Source organism: Tauraco erythrolophus, chromosome 3, assembly GCF_009769465.1.
Source record: "Tauraco erythrolophus isolate bTauEry1 chromosome 3, bTauEry1.pri, whole genome shotgun sequence".
Lineage (NCBI taxonomy): Eukaryota > Metazoa > Chordata > Aves > Musophagiformes > Musophagidae > Tauraco > Tauraco erythrolophus.
In genome coordinates, this window is record NC_141467.1 from 95357839 (window position 1) to 95371984 (window position 14146).

Genomic DNA, 14146 nt, shown 5'->3' on the forward strand with positions numbered 1-14146 from the left:
CATAAAAACAGAAAGAACATAAATTTCTGCAACATGGATGGATATGGCAGACTCCATAGTTAAGAGGGCAGGCACGAAAGACACGACATTACTGTAGCTTTTTTTTTGGCTGTTGTTTTTTTTTTTCCAAAGTGTATCCATTAAGGATAATCAATTCAAGTCATTAATTCTTGGCTTGAAATTACTGCACAGTTGCCAGCTAGTATGTCAGCTATGAAAAGAAAACTTAAATAGCAGTGTATTACTCCAATACGGTAAGATTTTGGAATCATTTATTACATTGTTGAAGACTTGATAAAACAGTAGCCCAAATGAATTAGATGCACGTCTGGTAACAAATCAAAATAGTCTCCTATCTAGAGCAAAATAAAGGAAAAAATTTTAACAGATGGAAATACATATGATAATTTGGGGAGGAGGGATATGAAGATAAGATAATTTGCCCACAAAGATTAGCTGAGGACATTCAAAGGAAACGGAGGAGGGAAAAAAAAAAAAAACAGGCTTTAAACATTTGGAAAAAGCCAATCACCATGCAAAATTTAAAAATACCAAGTAATCTGCAAATGCTCCAAATGTTCTTCCAAACCCTCATCTAGATCAATTTAAAGGAACCGACACACTCAGTTTCACATATTCAGGTCTTCATACAGCTTTTTAAAGCACTATTATAACCAATTACTGCATAAAGAATGAAACCTGGAACAAGAAAGGAGGTAGTAGTAAAAGCAGAGAAACCAATTCTCGTGGGACACTCAGAGACTGCTGAAAACGTAGATCAATGTTGACAATGGCCAATCACAATGTAATTACCTTTACAAAATGTCACAGAAGTCAACATTGTGTCATTTTTTTTTTTAAATCTCACTCAGAAATGTAAGATTATATTTGTATGTTTTAAGTTTCAGATGTTATATTTAGTGATAACATGAACAGTTTATAGTAAAATTTGCATAGCGATTTACTTGTTTTTGTTAAAATGATTAATGGATATGTTTTTATTCTAGATCTTGCATGCAGAACAATCACTTCAAAATGATGGTTTCCAAAAGTTGTATATGAAATGCAAGTTGCTGGCTTTACTTCATGATAAGTGACCACAGCAAGTGAAGATGACTCTTGAAGTGATCACTCTACAATTCCTTTACATAGAAGGAAAAAAATTATTCTGAACCCTCCTCCTCGTGAAATATGCATTATCACAATTAATAGGAAAATATTTAATGATTCATAATGAGAGTTCAAAAGATTTAATAAGAACAGACCCAAATTTTTGAAGGTTTTTTTTTGTTGGCTACTGTGGAGCTCCATTCTTTGTTTGTCTTCCTGTCTTTAAAGATCATTCATTATTTTATTGTACATTTATTAAATAAGGCAGCAACAATCTGATCTATATTAAAAAAAAAAGCTTATTAATTTTCCATTCATCTTTATACCTACTGCTGTTTTTTCAATTAATTTTATTAACATAAGCCTCAGCACCTACTGCAGGGCTTTGTCAGTGACATTATATGGTCCTCTTCTCAACTGCTTCTTCATTCATTGGACCTCAATGAATGCAGCAATTGGACCTCAATTGAATGCAATTCATTGGACCTCAACTTCTATTTTGATATTATAAAAATCTTTTTCTTTTAGTGCAACTGGATTAATCAAACTGATGCTCAAGAACAACAGTGGGTCAACAAAGCAGAATTATCTGTCTTCAAGAGAAGAAAGATGAAAAATAAGTGTTTTTAAAATGCTGAGACACTTGTAAAATAAGCTGGTTGTCTACTCCAGACTATGGAATGACATAAATTAGGGAATAGCCTATTTTAAATCATGTCAACAAGAATTTAGATAGATAACGTTTCACAGTCTAGCTGAATTAGTACAATGTTGTTTTGAATGAGTGTGGCTTCTTAAGTTAAAAGACCTTTTTCCTCTTCATCAGCTAAACAAATAAACAAACAAATAAATAAATAAATCTCCCACTTCATGTTTGCCAGTTGAAAGAAGTTAAAAATTTCTGTAGAAGTCCTGTAAGCAATGATGAGGTCCAGGGATTTTCCAACAAACTTGAGGTCTAGTCCCAGACTGTCCTCAAACTGCACTTTAACACAACTTTAAAAATACTTATTTTTACTTATGTGCTAAATTAAGATTAAAGGAGGCCAAAATAACCCAGAATGATAGTAGTTTTTACAAAGGAAAGCAGGTCCCTCGCATATCTACTGATCTTTAAAATTGCCAACATTAAAACAAACAAAGGATGATCCAGGTAATAGGCTGGAGCAAAGCTTTTAAAGAAAGCAAGCTTGATTAGGATAAGTGTGATCATTCTTAGGTAAGCAGGTAGGTGATGTAGAAGAGGCAAAACTCAAAGGGCAGAAATAAGCACAAGCATGAGAGGTCAGAATATTCACCTTGTTTTGAGTGTTTTTACAGCCTGTGCAGTCTGAGATGTTTGTAAGTAAATCTCAGAGCAGTGCAGAAAGTCTGCTGACAATGTCTGCTGGTACTAAGCTATTCTGGGTAGTAAAGCAAAAGCCAGGTGTGAGGAATTCCAGAGGAACCATGTAACACTTACCACAGAGAGAATGAAATTAAAGATTGAATTCTACACTGAAAAATGTGAAGTGATGCATAAGGAGAAAAAACTGCATACAGAATCATGCTTATGAAATAACAACCATTAAGAAAAACGTCTCAAGGAAAAAATACCTTGAAGTTACAACATGGAATCCCTTGAAAACATCGAGCTCAATGCTCAGTAATCCTAAAGTAATCAGCCCTCACAAAAGGGAATAAGACATGGAACCATCTTCAGGTTTGTCCTCCCTCGTTTCTGAAAAGGGTACAATAGTACTAAGAGAAGATACAGAAAGGATCAACAAGGACAATCCAAGCTATGGACTCAGCTAGAAAAGTAATAGAGGAAGGGAAAGAAAGAATGATAGCTATCTGTAAACTCCTGGGTAAAATAGGGAAGTTCTTACATTTCATGTAAGATATAAGAACCAGGGAACAATAAAGGATCAACTTCAAAAGAAACAGAATTGACATTTCAGAGAACAGTTCATTTTAGTACTCTGGAGGAACCCGCCAAGTTCTGTGCCAAGTATAGCATGCATTCAAGAAATCCTTATACAAATTCATGGAAGTAATACCTAACAAGGACTACAAAGCAAAAGATGTTGCCTCCAGCTCCAACTTCTTGGAGCTGAAGACTGTTTTTATGACCGTGGTACAGAAGTTATTCCCATATGTTTGCTCTCTTCCTACGCTCTTCGCTAAAGATTCACTCTTGGGCAACTGTCAAAGCCAGGGTACTGGCTACATGGACCTCTGATGTGACCTAAAGCAGTTGTACTTGTGCTGGGGACTCTAGTAAAGTAAGCCTGTAATATGCTTTTTTTTAAAATATAATGCTTTACACACCAAAAAGTTTGGAGATAAGTCCAACTTCCTGAACATAACAGCTATCAAACCCCATGAAACTTGATTTCACAAGAAATGTGGCTTTGTTACTTTCAGTGTTCAAAGGCATTTGCTGTAACTGCAGTTTTATTACACAGTTTTTAGAATTAACAGGTCTAAGACAAACTCTAGATGAGATGAACCTTTAAACCACCTTCATAAGCCTAATATTTAAGCAAGGGATGCTTTGTATACCACAGAGAGAATGGACTATTAACACCATTTAAGCACGCTCCCCAAATCATTATTTTTCTTCCAAAAAGCGGAAGTTTCTCTTTCTGAAGTAAGACAAAACAGCCGTAACTTATGGTATTGGATTATTAACTGGAAAGACTTCAAGTCAGGGAATGATTTAAAATTAAGGTCCACAAGAAGAGATATAACACCGTCATTCACTTGACAATGACGTCTCAAGTGATGTCTCAACATTTATATTTTTCTTCTGAACTGTCAATTAACAATCAAACACAGTAAGTACGTAATAACATCCTTTAGAGATAATCTCTGCAGAAATTACTGTGTTGGCTTTTGAAATAAACTGGAAGCATCTCTAAAATTATCATCATTCATCAGGATCACGAAGCTGTTGTATTGTACTTAATTTTGAAGGAAAAGTAAAAAATTAAGAAAGTTTCAAACTCCTCACCAGGTTCTTCAGCAGCGTTGATAATTCTTTAGTAAGCGTGGAAAATTTTACAAAAGCTGTGCCAAGATCTGGATTATCCCGACTTAAAAAATTACTTCCAAATTTATCTAGTACTTGTGCATAGTTTTCTTCATTTTGAACATGATCTGAAAAGAAAAATTAAAAGTCAGAAAGTTTCTTTCTTGTAGACAGTCAATAATTATTTGAAGCTTATGTAGTGCAATAAAGTGACAAACTAACTGACAAACAGTACTTTGAAAAAAGCCACAAGTTAATGTATTTACTGAAAATTACAGCAATTTTAATATTAAAAAGAACTGTTTAGCAACAGACATATATAAGCTTCTTTTACATCAGCAACTTGAATTTGTAATACATCCATGAAAAAAGCTCCGTGGTTATTAATAAAGTAATAAATCAATCGAACAATGTAAGTACATGTGCTCATTTTGTAAACAACGTGGGAATTTATAATTGTCCACTGTAATCACTGTAATGCAAACTTTTTTTTTCAAATTGTAATGTAGGACAACTTTGCAGAACAAATACAGTCAATAGTATCAGATATAAAACTAAGGAGACCAAGTCTGAATCTGACTGCGAGTTTAAAAGAAGAAACACGTCTTACAAAGATTCCCTTTTCACCTGCTTTGTAAAACTGAGCTACCCCATAGAACAGAATGTAGGTTAGGATATAGCCAAAGACTTGTGGCAACCTATTTAACTGCAAACTGGACACACAGAGAGGTCAGAACCAAGAGGGTGAAATTGAAGCCAGTGAAAGAGAGCAAAATCCTTAATTCAAGGACAAAGGAAATTCTGTTTTACAGACCATTGTGCCTGAAATGTTTTTCCTGCTTCTATTCTTTCCTTTCTGGCATCTGTTTACGTATTTTTTGTTACTTCCATTTTAGAATCTTTAAATAGGAAATTTGCCACCACAGCCCTTTGGGACACATTTTATTACCTCCATCTCTCTTAGAGAAATATTGCTGGTATTAATTAAATCAAAGTTTCACTTTAATGGGCTTCCTAGTCTTACTATGTTTCTTCCTGTTAGCCACAAACACAAAACCACAGAGCAATTCCAGCTAGAACAAGCTCCCTACAATAAAAGGGGGAGGAAAAGAGAGAATAGTTGTCAATAGGTACCATTTTTTTCCCCAAAATACTTGTAAGCTTTATATTCTTCAAATTGTCATATCGCCTGAGACTATTTGAATTACATGAGGGGACAAAAAAAAAACGAAAAGAAGAAGAAGAAAAAAGTAAGTTTCAAATGTGGATAATGTCCCACAATCCATGAATGTACTTTGATGAAGAGTCAAACAGTAATACTTCTAAGGTATTAACAGTACTCAAAAGAACAGTGCACTGAAGCACCAACAAACAAAAGTGAAAAACTATTAGAAGACAATGAATAAATGAATAAATAACTAATAATGTTTATTTACCAAAAACAAATCCCAAATGCCACATATCAGACAAATTACTTTCTAAAATTAGACATTAACACTGACATTTTCAAAATTCCAAATATGAAATCACTTGTTAATATCGAGTTGTAACTCAAACAGTATGTTTTTAATAGAACTGGTGCAAAAGCATGTGGTTTTAATCAAACTGCTTAGCATTACAACCAAGGAAACCACTATCTAATAATAAAATGTGAATTTTGTTTTGATGTAAAAGTTGTTGCATAAATATACATAGAAGCCTTTATCTAAGAAGGAGCTTTGGCTTATGCAGTCCTGAGCTAATAAAGCTCAAGTGTACTCTACTGTGCTGAAGGAAAAGGAAGGATAATGGAACAAGGTCAGACAGAAATCTGCTAGATCATGGAACCCCTGTGTAGCTCTTCTAACCCCACCATATTTCCTAGCATTTTGATTTAAAGTGCTTTGTTGTTTCATAGAGCATTTTCAAAAATAATTTTGTAAAGAGACTGAAAGAACACTCTAAGAAGAGAGTTTCCTTTATCTGTCAAAAGGCAAAAAAAAATTCCTGGTCAGAAAGAGGAAGCAGGTCATTGTCCTAAAACAATATATAGGAAGTTCTCAAGAATCTCAAGAATCTCAGATCACAAATCACCTAACTGTAGACATGAGGCTTTGATTATAATGTAATAGGAAAACTTCTGTAATTACCACACATATAGATAAAAAATTCAAGAATTGTGTAAGAATAATAAATTTTCAATTTTTACGCAAGTATCAACGTAAGTCTTGTAAAAGGAGAAGAAACATTCTCTACTGCAGAGGTAAGGGAGTTCCCTACCTAACCTTAAAGGCACATAGATGAAAAATTACATCTACCGTGCAGCCTACGCTAAAATGCACCACATGAAAACCGACACGCTCAGAGCAAAGAACATGCTTTAATCTCCCTGTAGATGCCTCATGCAAACAGAGAAACTACTTCCCAGTGTCTTAATAAAATTTCCTTGGTATAAAGAAAGCTGTAAGTGCATGACTTGATGTTTACTTCCTTAGATACCAGGCCTGAAGGAAGGACTTTAATAACCCTAGAGAGACACGAACACTGACAGCAGTACATACACAGGATAATGTTTGCCTTCTAGAGCTGACCCATGCCTTCTCAACATCATAAACAAAGCTCAGTACTGTGATGAAAATAGAACAGCTTTCCCAGAAAGACATCCTCCTCCTTCAGCAGCTCCCCGAGAGGTGCCAGAATCACGGGCATTTGAGGATGGGCTCTGCTCCCGTTGACACAGGCAGTTCCTTTCCAAGGGGCTATGAGCAGGAAAAGGGGCCTCACGAATCATCCCCTCCTCAAAGGGATCTGGCAAGGCAGCCAGTACCTGAGCCCATGTTGAGAACCTCACTCTAGAACAGCACATGTAGTATGAAGCACCACACTGGACTGGACACAGCAGCATTATCAGAAACATGATTGTTATCTACCCTTCCAACCGAAATATTCTGTCCTATTCTAACTCTGAGAAACACTCAGCACAGAATTTGCCTTTGTTCTTCAGAAAACCCTGGTGGGGCTTACTGAGCAGCAATGTTGCAGCAACCCTCACTTCTGTGCTATAATTCATGCATTGAGGATTACGTGTTAAGAGGAGGAAATAATACAAATGCATCTGAAGACACAAATCCAAGCAACTGAGGAAGGAATGACAGCCACAGCAGGTGACAGCAGCCTTTTGCTACACAGCACTACTCACCAGAAGCAGGGAGCACCCTTGCTCTGAGCCTCAAGCACTGCAGTGGCTCGGACTCAAGAACTCCCAGGGTTGAATCGCACCTTGTTCTGCCTGCCCAGGCAGTCACCTGAAGTTGTCTATGCCTAAAGTGACCTTGTGGTAAACTTTTCTCAAGAAAAAGACAGAAAATTCCCAAGGCATAAAGAATCTGTACTCTTTCATTGAAACCCGTAACATTTCATAGAATCATAGAATGGTTAGGGCTGGAAGGGACCTTCAAAGGTCATCTAGTCCAACCCCCCTGCAAAGAACAGGGATATCTCCAACTAGATCAGGTTGCTCAGGGCCTCATCCAACCGGGCCTTGAACGTCTCCAGGCATCCACCACCTCTCTGGGCAACCTGTTCCAGTGTTCTACAACTCTCATGGTAAAAAATTTTTTCCTAATACCCAACCTGAATCTACCTCCCTCTATTTTAAAACCATTACCCCTTGTCCTATCACAACAGGTTAGTTGTTAGTACTATGTTTATTTTCCATTCAAAAGTTCCCAGAATTTTAGCATATGCTTCTGAACCCAGTGAAATTCATGTCTACTTGTGTGCATTAAGTAAGGAAACTGAAAAATAAATACAGTGAAGAGAAGTTAAAGAACAGCCTTTATATACCAGAGGTAGAAAACACATCACTAAAACTAAAGCCTTAACTTTCCTTTCTCTATAATAGTTTTGTTCAGATGCATCAACCTGCAAACACTGAAGAACAAGAAAAAGAGTTAAACAGTTTACGGAAGAAAAATACGCCAATACAGCTCTTCCCTGCCACTGATGATACTCAAATCATGCCCAGAGAAACCTGAAGAACATCTAAATTGCTGAGAATTACTTCTGCATATCTGGTTAAGTACAAAAAAGAAGAATCATGATTTAGAATCCTGATCAAATTGAAACTATTTTTATGTTGCCCTTATGAAATGGCTTTGTTCCACGGGTAGCCAGAGGAAAAATAACCAAGGTCAGAGCCAAGCTGCATTTATGAATGGAAAAACACACACATGAAAAGAGACTCAGAAAGACTTTAGAAAAAGCAAGAAAGCTGGCAAGGTTAAAAAGGATGGCAAAAGAAGTTATTTGAAATAAGAAAGCATCCTTTCTCATTTCATACTTCACAGAGCTGAAATCTAATATAGGAAAGAAAAAAATATTTGACCACCATATTCTTATCTGGACTTGATAACAATAATGCCTTCTGGACTGAGACTGCTGAAAGGAAAAGTAATAAAAGTCTCTTTCAAAGATTTCCAGAGCAAGGAGCACCTCAGTGAGTCTGCAAGGCTCTCCAGATCACCATGGTATAAAAGCACAGAGATACGCCAGCCCTGGAAGGGAAATGACTTATTTTTCAATCTGTGTTCATTGCTGACATGCTTGAGGAAGTCCTCATGGAAGAATTTTCTTTCAACTCTGCTTCAGAGAATTTATACCAAATCTAAGTGCTCACAGTAGAATTCATAAAAGCTGACAAAATGAGCAATGACAAGTCACTCAAACCCAGATACAGAAGAATAAAATAGGCAAACGATATAGTTGTAAAGTCAAGTCTCTTATTTATAATAGCCTCAATATTACAGGAAGAATGAGAAGTAAATATAATAGCTATTTTTAATAAGAGCTCCAGAGAGAACTGAGAATTCAGGTATGCACCAGCAGAGCAGTAATGCCGATATATTCCTCAGGCAAATTTGTAGAAACTACAGTGCAAAACAGAACTGGTGGATCAGTGAATAAACACAAAATGCTGAACAAGAAACACAGGTTTTATAAAAAGAAATTTTTTACTTCACAAAAGTCCCTGTACCCCCAGGTCATCAACAAGCATGTGGGAAGAGGAAATCCACATTAAATTATCTGTGTGGACTTCTGAAAAGATCTGTCCCTCACCAAAACACTAAAAGAAACTAAGCAAACAAAGGATAACAGGGACAAGCCTCACACACAGGGAAAACAGGTCAAAAAGATGAGGTGGGGGAAAGGAAGGAATAGAGTTAATTTTCTCAACAGAGGGAGGTCACCAGTGAAGTCCTGTATGGAACAGCGGTAAGGATCACATCATTTAACAACATCTGAGTTAGAAAATAAGATTCTTAGGGATAAACTCTGTTCTTCTTTTCCATACAATACTATAAATTAGTCAGGGCAATAGAAACAAATGCTCACTCCAAAGGTGATATCAATCTGTCCAAACACAGACTTCCACAACAAAGATATCCATATTGGAGCCTGGGGTCTACCGTTCCCCTTACATTCAGCACAGGAAACTTTACAGTTCAGCTCATCCTAATCTAACGGCACAGGAAGTTGGATATACCTCACCCTAGAAGTCTCTATGTACATCCATTAATTGTGCACAGAGTCTACGGCAACAGGCTCACATCTGGGTAGCTCCCAAGTTAGATGAGGAATCCCCTGCCAAACGGTCAATGTATGAAAGGGGGCACTAGGCAGCATAACACAAGGGAAAACACGACTCACTTTCAGAAATTATTGTGTAACTAGACATTATAAAGAAAGGTTCTGAAATTATATCTCAACATTCGGTACCAAGCAAAACAAAGCTGAATAGCAGAAATTATTAAGAAACAGAGCGTGCGACAGAGCAACACAAAAACGTTGGCATAGCGTGCTTAAACCCTTAATATCGTGCGCTGTTCCTGTCACTGTTACCTTAAACTCACTCCTCTTCCTTGTTTTAAAAAAGAAAGCCTATGTTGCCATTTTGGAGAAAGGATGATTAAATGTATGGGACAGTTTCCGTAAAAAACAACAAAAACACACCCACAAAAACCCATAGGGCTGCTGAGTCCAGAAGGGGGATATTTTGGGTGACTGAGGAAGAAACTCAATCCATAAACCTAATTCAACAGGTAGAATGGATGATACTGAATCAAATTTGGATTCATCCACCAAAAAGTCCTTCAACACCACTGCAGCAAGCTTCAGGATTTCAAAGTCCCCTACAAACTCTCATGCCCCAGAATACACAAAACTCCCTCAATTTCACATCAAATGAGTCATGCTGGTGGGTTTGAGGCCAACGCTTTGAGACACGGACAGGGCCAGTCTGCTCCTCAGGAGACGCGAGGCCTGAAGAGCATGCATGGAACAACATCACAAGGGAGGAAGGGTACATTTAACTAGACTGGTGCAAGACTACGCATGATGAAGATTTACATGAATTTAAATTCCTTAGACAAAATTAATTGTAAAAGTCCGTGAAGAAGCATCACAACATCAGTCCTGACTCAGGAATGCCCGGCTTTTATATCATTGTGAGCTGAGAAAGTGTTAAAAAGCAACCAAACAAACCAACCAAAAGAAACCTCCAAAACCACCCATCACTTCATCTTTGCACCGTTTTTCTATTTCCTCAAGCATCTGATGTTGATCTTTGGGGGAAACCATGTGCGCTGCTGGTCCAACTCGGTACCTTTGGTCTTGCACGGATTTTATGTTTTTATTTCTCCACTGTGTGAATTCTTTTGACTATACTTGGGATTCATACCAGGGAATTAATGAAAAAGAGCTATTGAAAAATTTACAACAAAACTAATTGTGCAATCTACTGCTCTTACAATTCAATCCAAATGTTATGGGGAAGCGAGTCAGAACAGATTCTCCATTAAGTTCAAGCACCAATCACGTAAGATGGGTTAATCTTAGTTACCGATGCAATCTATCATGCCAGAAATAAAAATGCAAGCCAGATAAGGAGGAAGTGTTGTCAGCCACTGGAATAGGCTGCCCAGGGAAGTGGTTGAGTCCCCATCCCTGGATGTGTTTAAGAATAGGGTGGATGAGCTACTTGAGGATAAGTGGTCAGAAAGAGGTATCAACTTATGTCTCACTGGATTTCATAAACAGTACTTTCCCAAACAGTACTTCCAGACCGTGAAAAAGGAACAGGATCTTTCCAAGTGATCTCCACATTTCTGTGCCAGTATGTTTTTGTTTCCATAGCAGTGGATCTAAACCTAGGCACCACACACGGGTGAGGGATGTGCACACAAAAGCAAAAAAAGTATTTGGGTGACATTTAAGCTCTCTTCGCATCAGGAGAGAGTCCCTCGTGGTTCATAATTCAGCAATGAAGAGGAACAAACCAACATACCAGAGGGCTAGATTTTTCTGAAGAATTTTGCATGAGACATTGCACTGCATGAATGTCCCTGTTCAAATGTTACTTCAGGCAAAAAACAAAACAAAACAAAATCCCCGACGCAACCCAAAAAATGCTAGCTATGACTTTTGGTAGCATATGAATTGGATTACTGAACTAAAGAGAGAAGGATTTCTTTTGCCCCTGAATAATCATTTCTCACCAGTCCAGCTAGAGCTCTCAAAGGAGATTATGAAGTTGGGGAGTTTAAAAAAAACATTTCCTACTCCAGTAGTTTAAATATGGTCTCACCTTCTAGCAAACAAACAAATTTGTAAAACAAAAAATTTCAATTTTGAGCTTTCAAAATGTAGTTAGAGGCTTCTTTTGAAATATGAAAATAGTCACCTAACTCTTGCTTGAGCTGATAAATGACAACGTATTTTATAGCTGGTTTTTCACTAAGTTAAATGTCAAAGAAACCCACTGTCATCACTGAAGCATAAGAAACTAGCTGGCTTAGCAATTCTCTTTTTACAAGCAGGCAAAATGAGTTTTAATTCAGTGACTTTATTATTATATTTATTTTTACAAGGCTTCACATGTATAACACATGCTTTAAGTCTTGCTCTTACTAATCCTACTTCACGTTTATCAATTACTGCATAAATTGCCTCCTGTGCACACCTTTTCAAATTCTAAGGTAGCCTATCACAACGGCACTCTGAAGAGGGAGCTAGAGTATCATCTATAGTGCTTTCTTTGTCCAAAAGAACTCATACTAACTTGCATCTTTGAAACAAAACTTGATCAAAAAAAAAAAAAGAAAAAGAGAAACTGCTACCTCTAGTGCAGAGGCAGCCAATTAAAACCATTAACCAACCTTCTGTTGCTTTTATTCATTGCAACTCGTTCATGATGTAGTCTGGTCTACTTACAGGCACTGAAAACAGTGTTACTTTTACTATGAAACTCAAATCAAATGATGGCTAAAATCTCTAGGATCATTTATATATTTCAAAACAGGCAGAACACATTTCACGCGTTCTACAATTTTCATCAGTTTTGAAATTCAGTAAGTAGGTACTTCCAAATGGAAAAGCTGCTTGGAGCATATGAATATTTTTAAAAGCAAAAACCAAATACACGTGTACCAAATACTATTCCCACTTTGTATCAGGCTTCACAGTCTATTGGGAAAACATTCATCATCAACTGAAGTTACAGAAAGGCTAATTAAAACATGGTGCTAGCAGAGCAACAGTATTCATCATTGGCAGAAGAGAAAAGTTAAGAATCTACAATATATTAAAAACCCACACGCTTCCATAAACACCAGTTAATGGGACAGCACACAAAACAACATGGAAACTAAGAGCACTCGGGAGCAGCTCTGCATAAGGAAAATACTTGCTAAACTGATTATTACTGCTAGGGAAAAGGAACTGGGCTTTTCTGAAATCCAGTCTTTACAACCATATGTTTACTGGAAGGTGTCCAGCTCTGCTACTTTATCTGCCTTTGGCACAGGTTTTAGACCTTAGGAGCAACAGAGGTAGACGCCAGGTTTACTTCACGAGATTTTAAAAACCTAACTTGTACATTGATCTGTGTTTGACCATCATTTGTTACTGAACTCAGACTGTTCACCAATAAATATTCCAGCCAACTATCCTCTCATCAAAGTTATTACTATAGCTCCAATAAAACATCAACAGTGTCTTCAAACAAGTCAAATAATGACAAATCTCCACTGTTTTATCTAAGAAGGGAGATACGTCATTTTTATTGTATAAGTCATGAGAGGAGACTCAAGTGTTGAAGGAACAGACACATGTATCTGTAGATAGTTCTAATTATTTTTAAAACAAGTTTTCATTCTTATTTCCCTTAGAAGTGCACTCCATGAAGAGGACACTGCCTAGATTGAATAGCTGAAGGTAACTGCCTGAAATGTTATGACAGCAGGAAATTTTACCCACGGGAAGTCTCCTAGAGGCCTTTAAGAAGGAACTTCAGGGTGAAAGAATTGTAGAATGCATTAATCTGATGTATAATCAGAAGCAAAAGAAAGAAATCTTAAATTCAAACACTCCTAACAGATGAGCATCTCTGTGGTATACACTTCAACAGGATAAATTGCAAGACACTTCTAAAACCTAAAATTCTTCACTCTGAGGGTGGTGAGGCACTGGACCAGGTTGCCCAGAGGAGCTGTGGATCCCCCATCCCTGGAAGTGTTCAAGGTCAAGTTGGATGAGGCTTTGGGCAACCTGGTGTAGTGGAGGGTTTCCCTGCCCATGGCAGAAGGGTTGGAACTAGATGACCTTTAAGGTCCCTTCCAACCCAAACCATTCTACGATTCTATGAAACCAAGTGCTTAGGTTCCAGTATAAAACTTAAAACAATGTCTTACCTTGCCCCGAATTATATATTGCTTTCACAGATTTTTTGACCTTCTGTAGTGCAGTTCTGTCTTGATCCAATGCCTACAATAACAATAAATAAACCAATTTTACATATTTAGTTAATTGATCAACTGAATACACTGTAACATTAAAAATAAACCCAATGAAAGAAGCAGTTTCACAGGCTGGAAAAAACTGCAGATACAACATATTCAGTCCGCAGGAAGGTCTGAGATCATTCAACTCTTTCAAGACAAATTAAAGAACTGAACTGAAAACACTCAGAAAGCAGAGTAGAGC

General features: G+C 37.1%; 1 protein-coding gene across 5 annotated transcripts in view; it reads right to left on the minus strand.

Moving 5' to 3' along the window:
* The window catches only part of ASAP1 (ArfGAP with SH3 domain, ankyrin repeat and PH domain 1), a 134249-nt gene that overhangs the window by 68029 nt on the left and 52074 nt on the right, over nt 1-14146 (minus strand). For all 5 annotated transcript variants that reach the window (XM_086608847.1, XM_086608846.1, XM_086608849.1 and 2 more), the window contains 2 exons: nt 13855-13927; nt 4109-4254 (listed from right to left, as the gene is read on the minus strand). In XM_086608847.1, coding sequence (XP_086464973.1) covers nt 4109-4254; nt 13855-13927 — 219 coding nt within the window. The remainder of the gene's footprint in view (nt 1-4108; nt 4255-13854; nt 13928-14146) is intronic.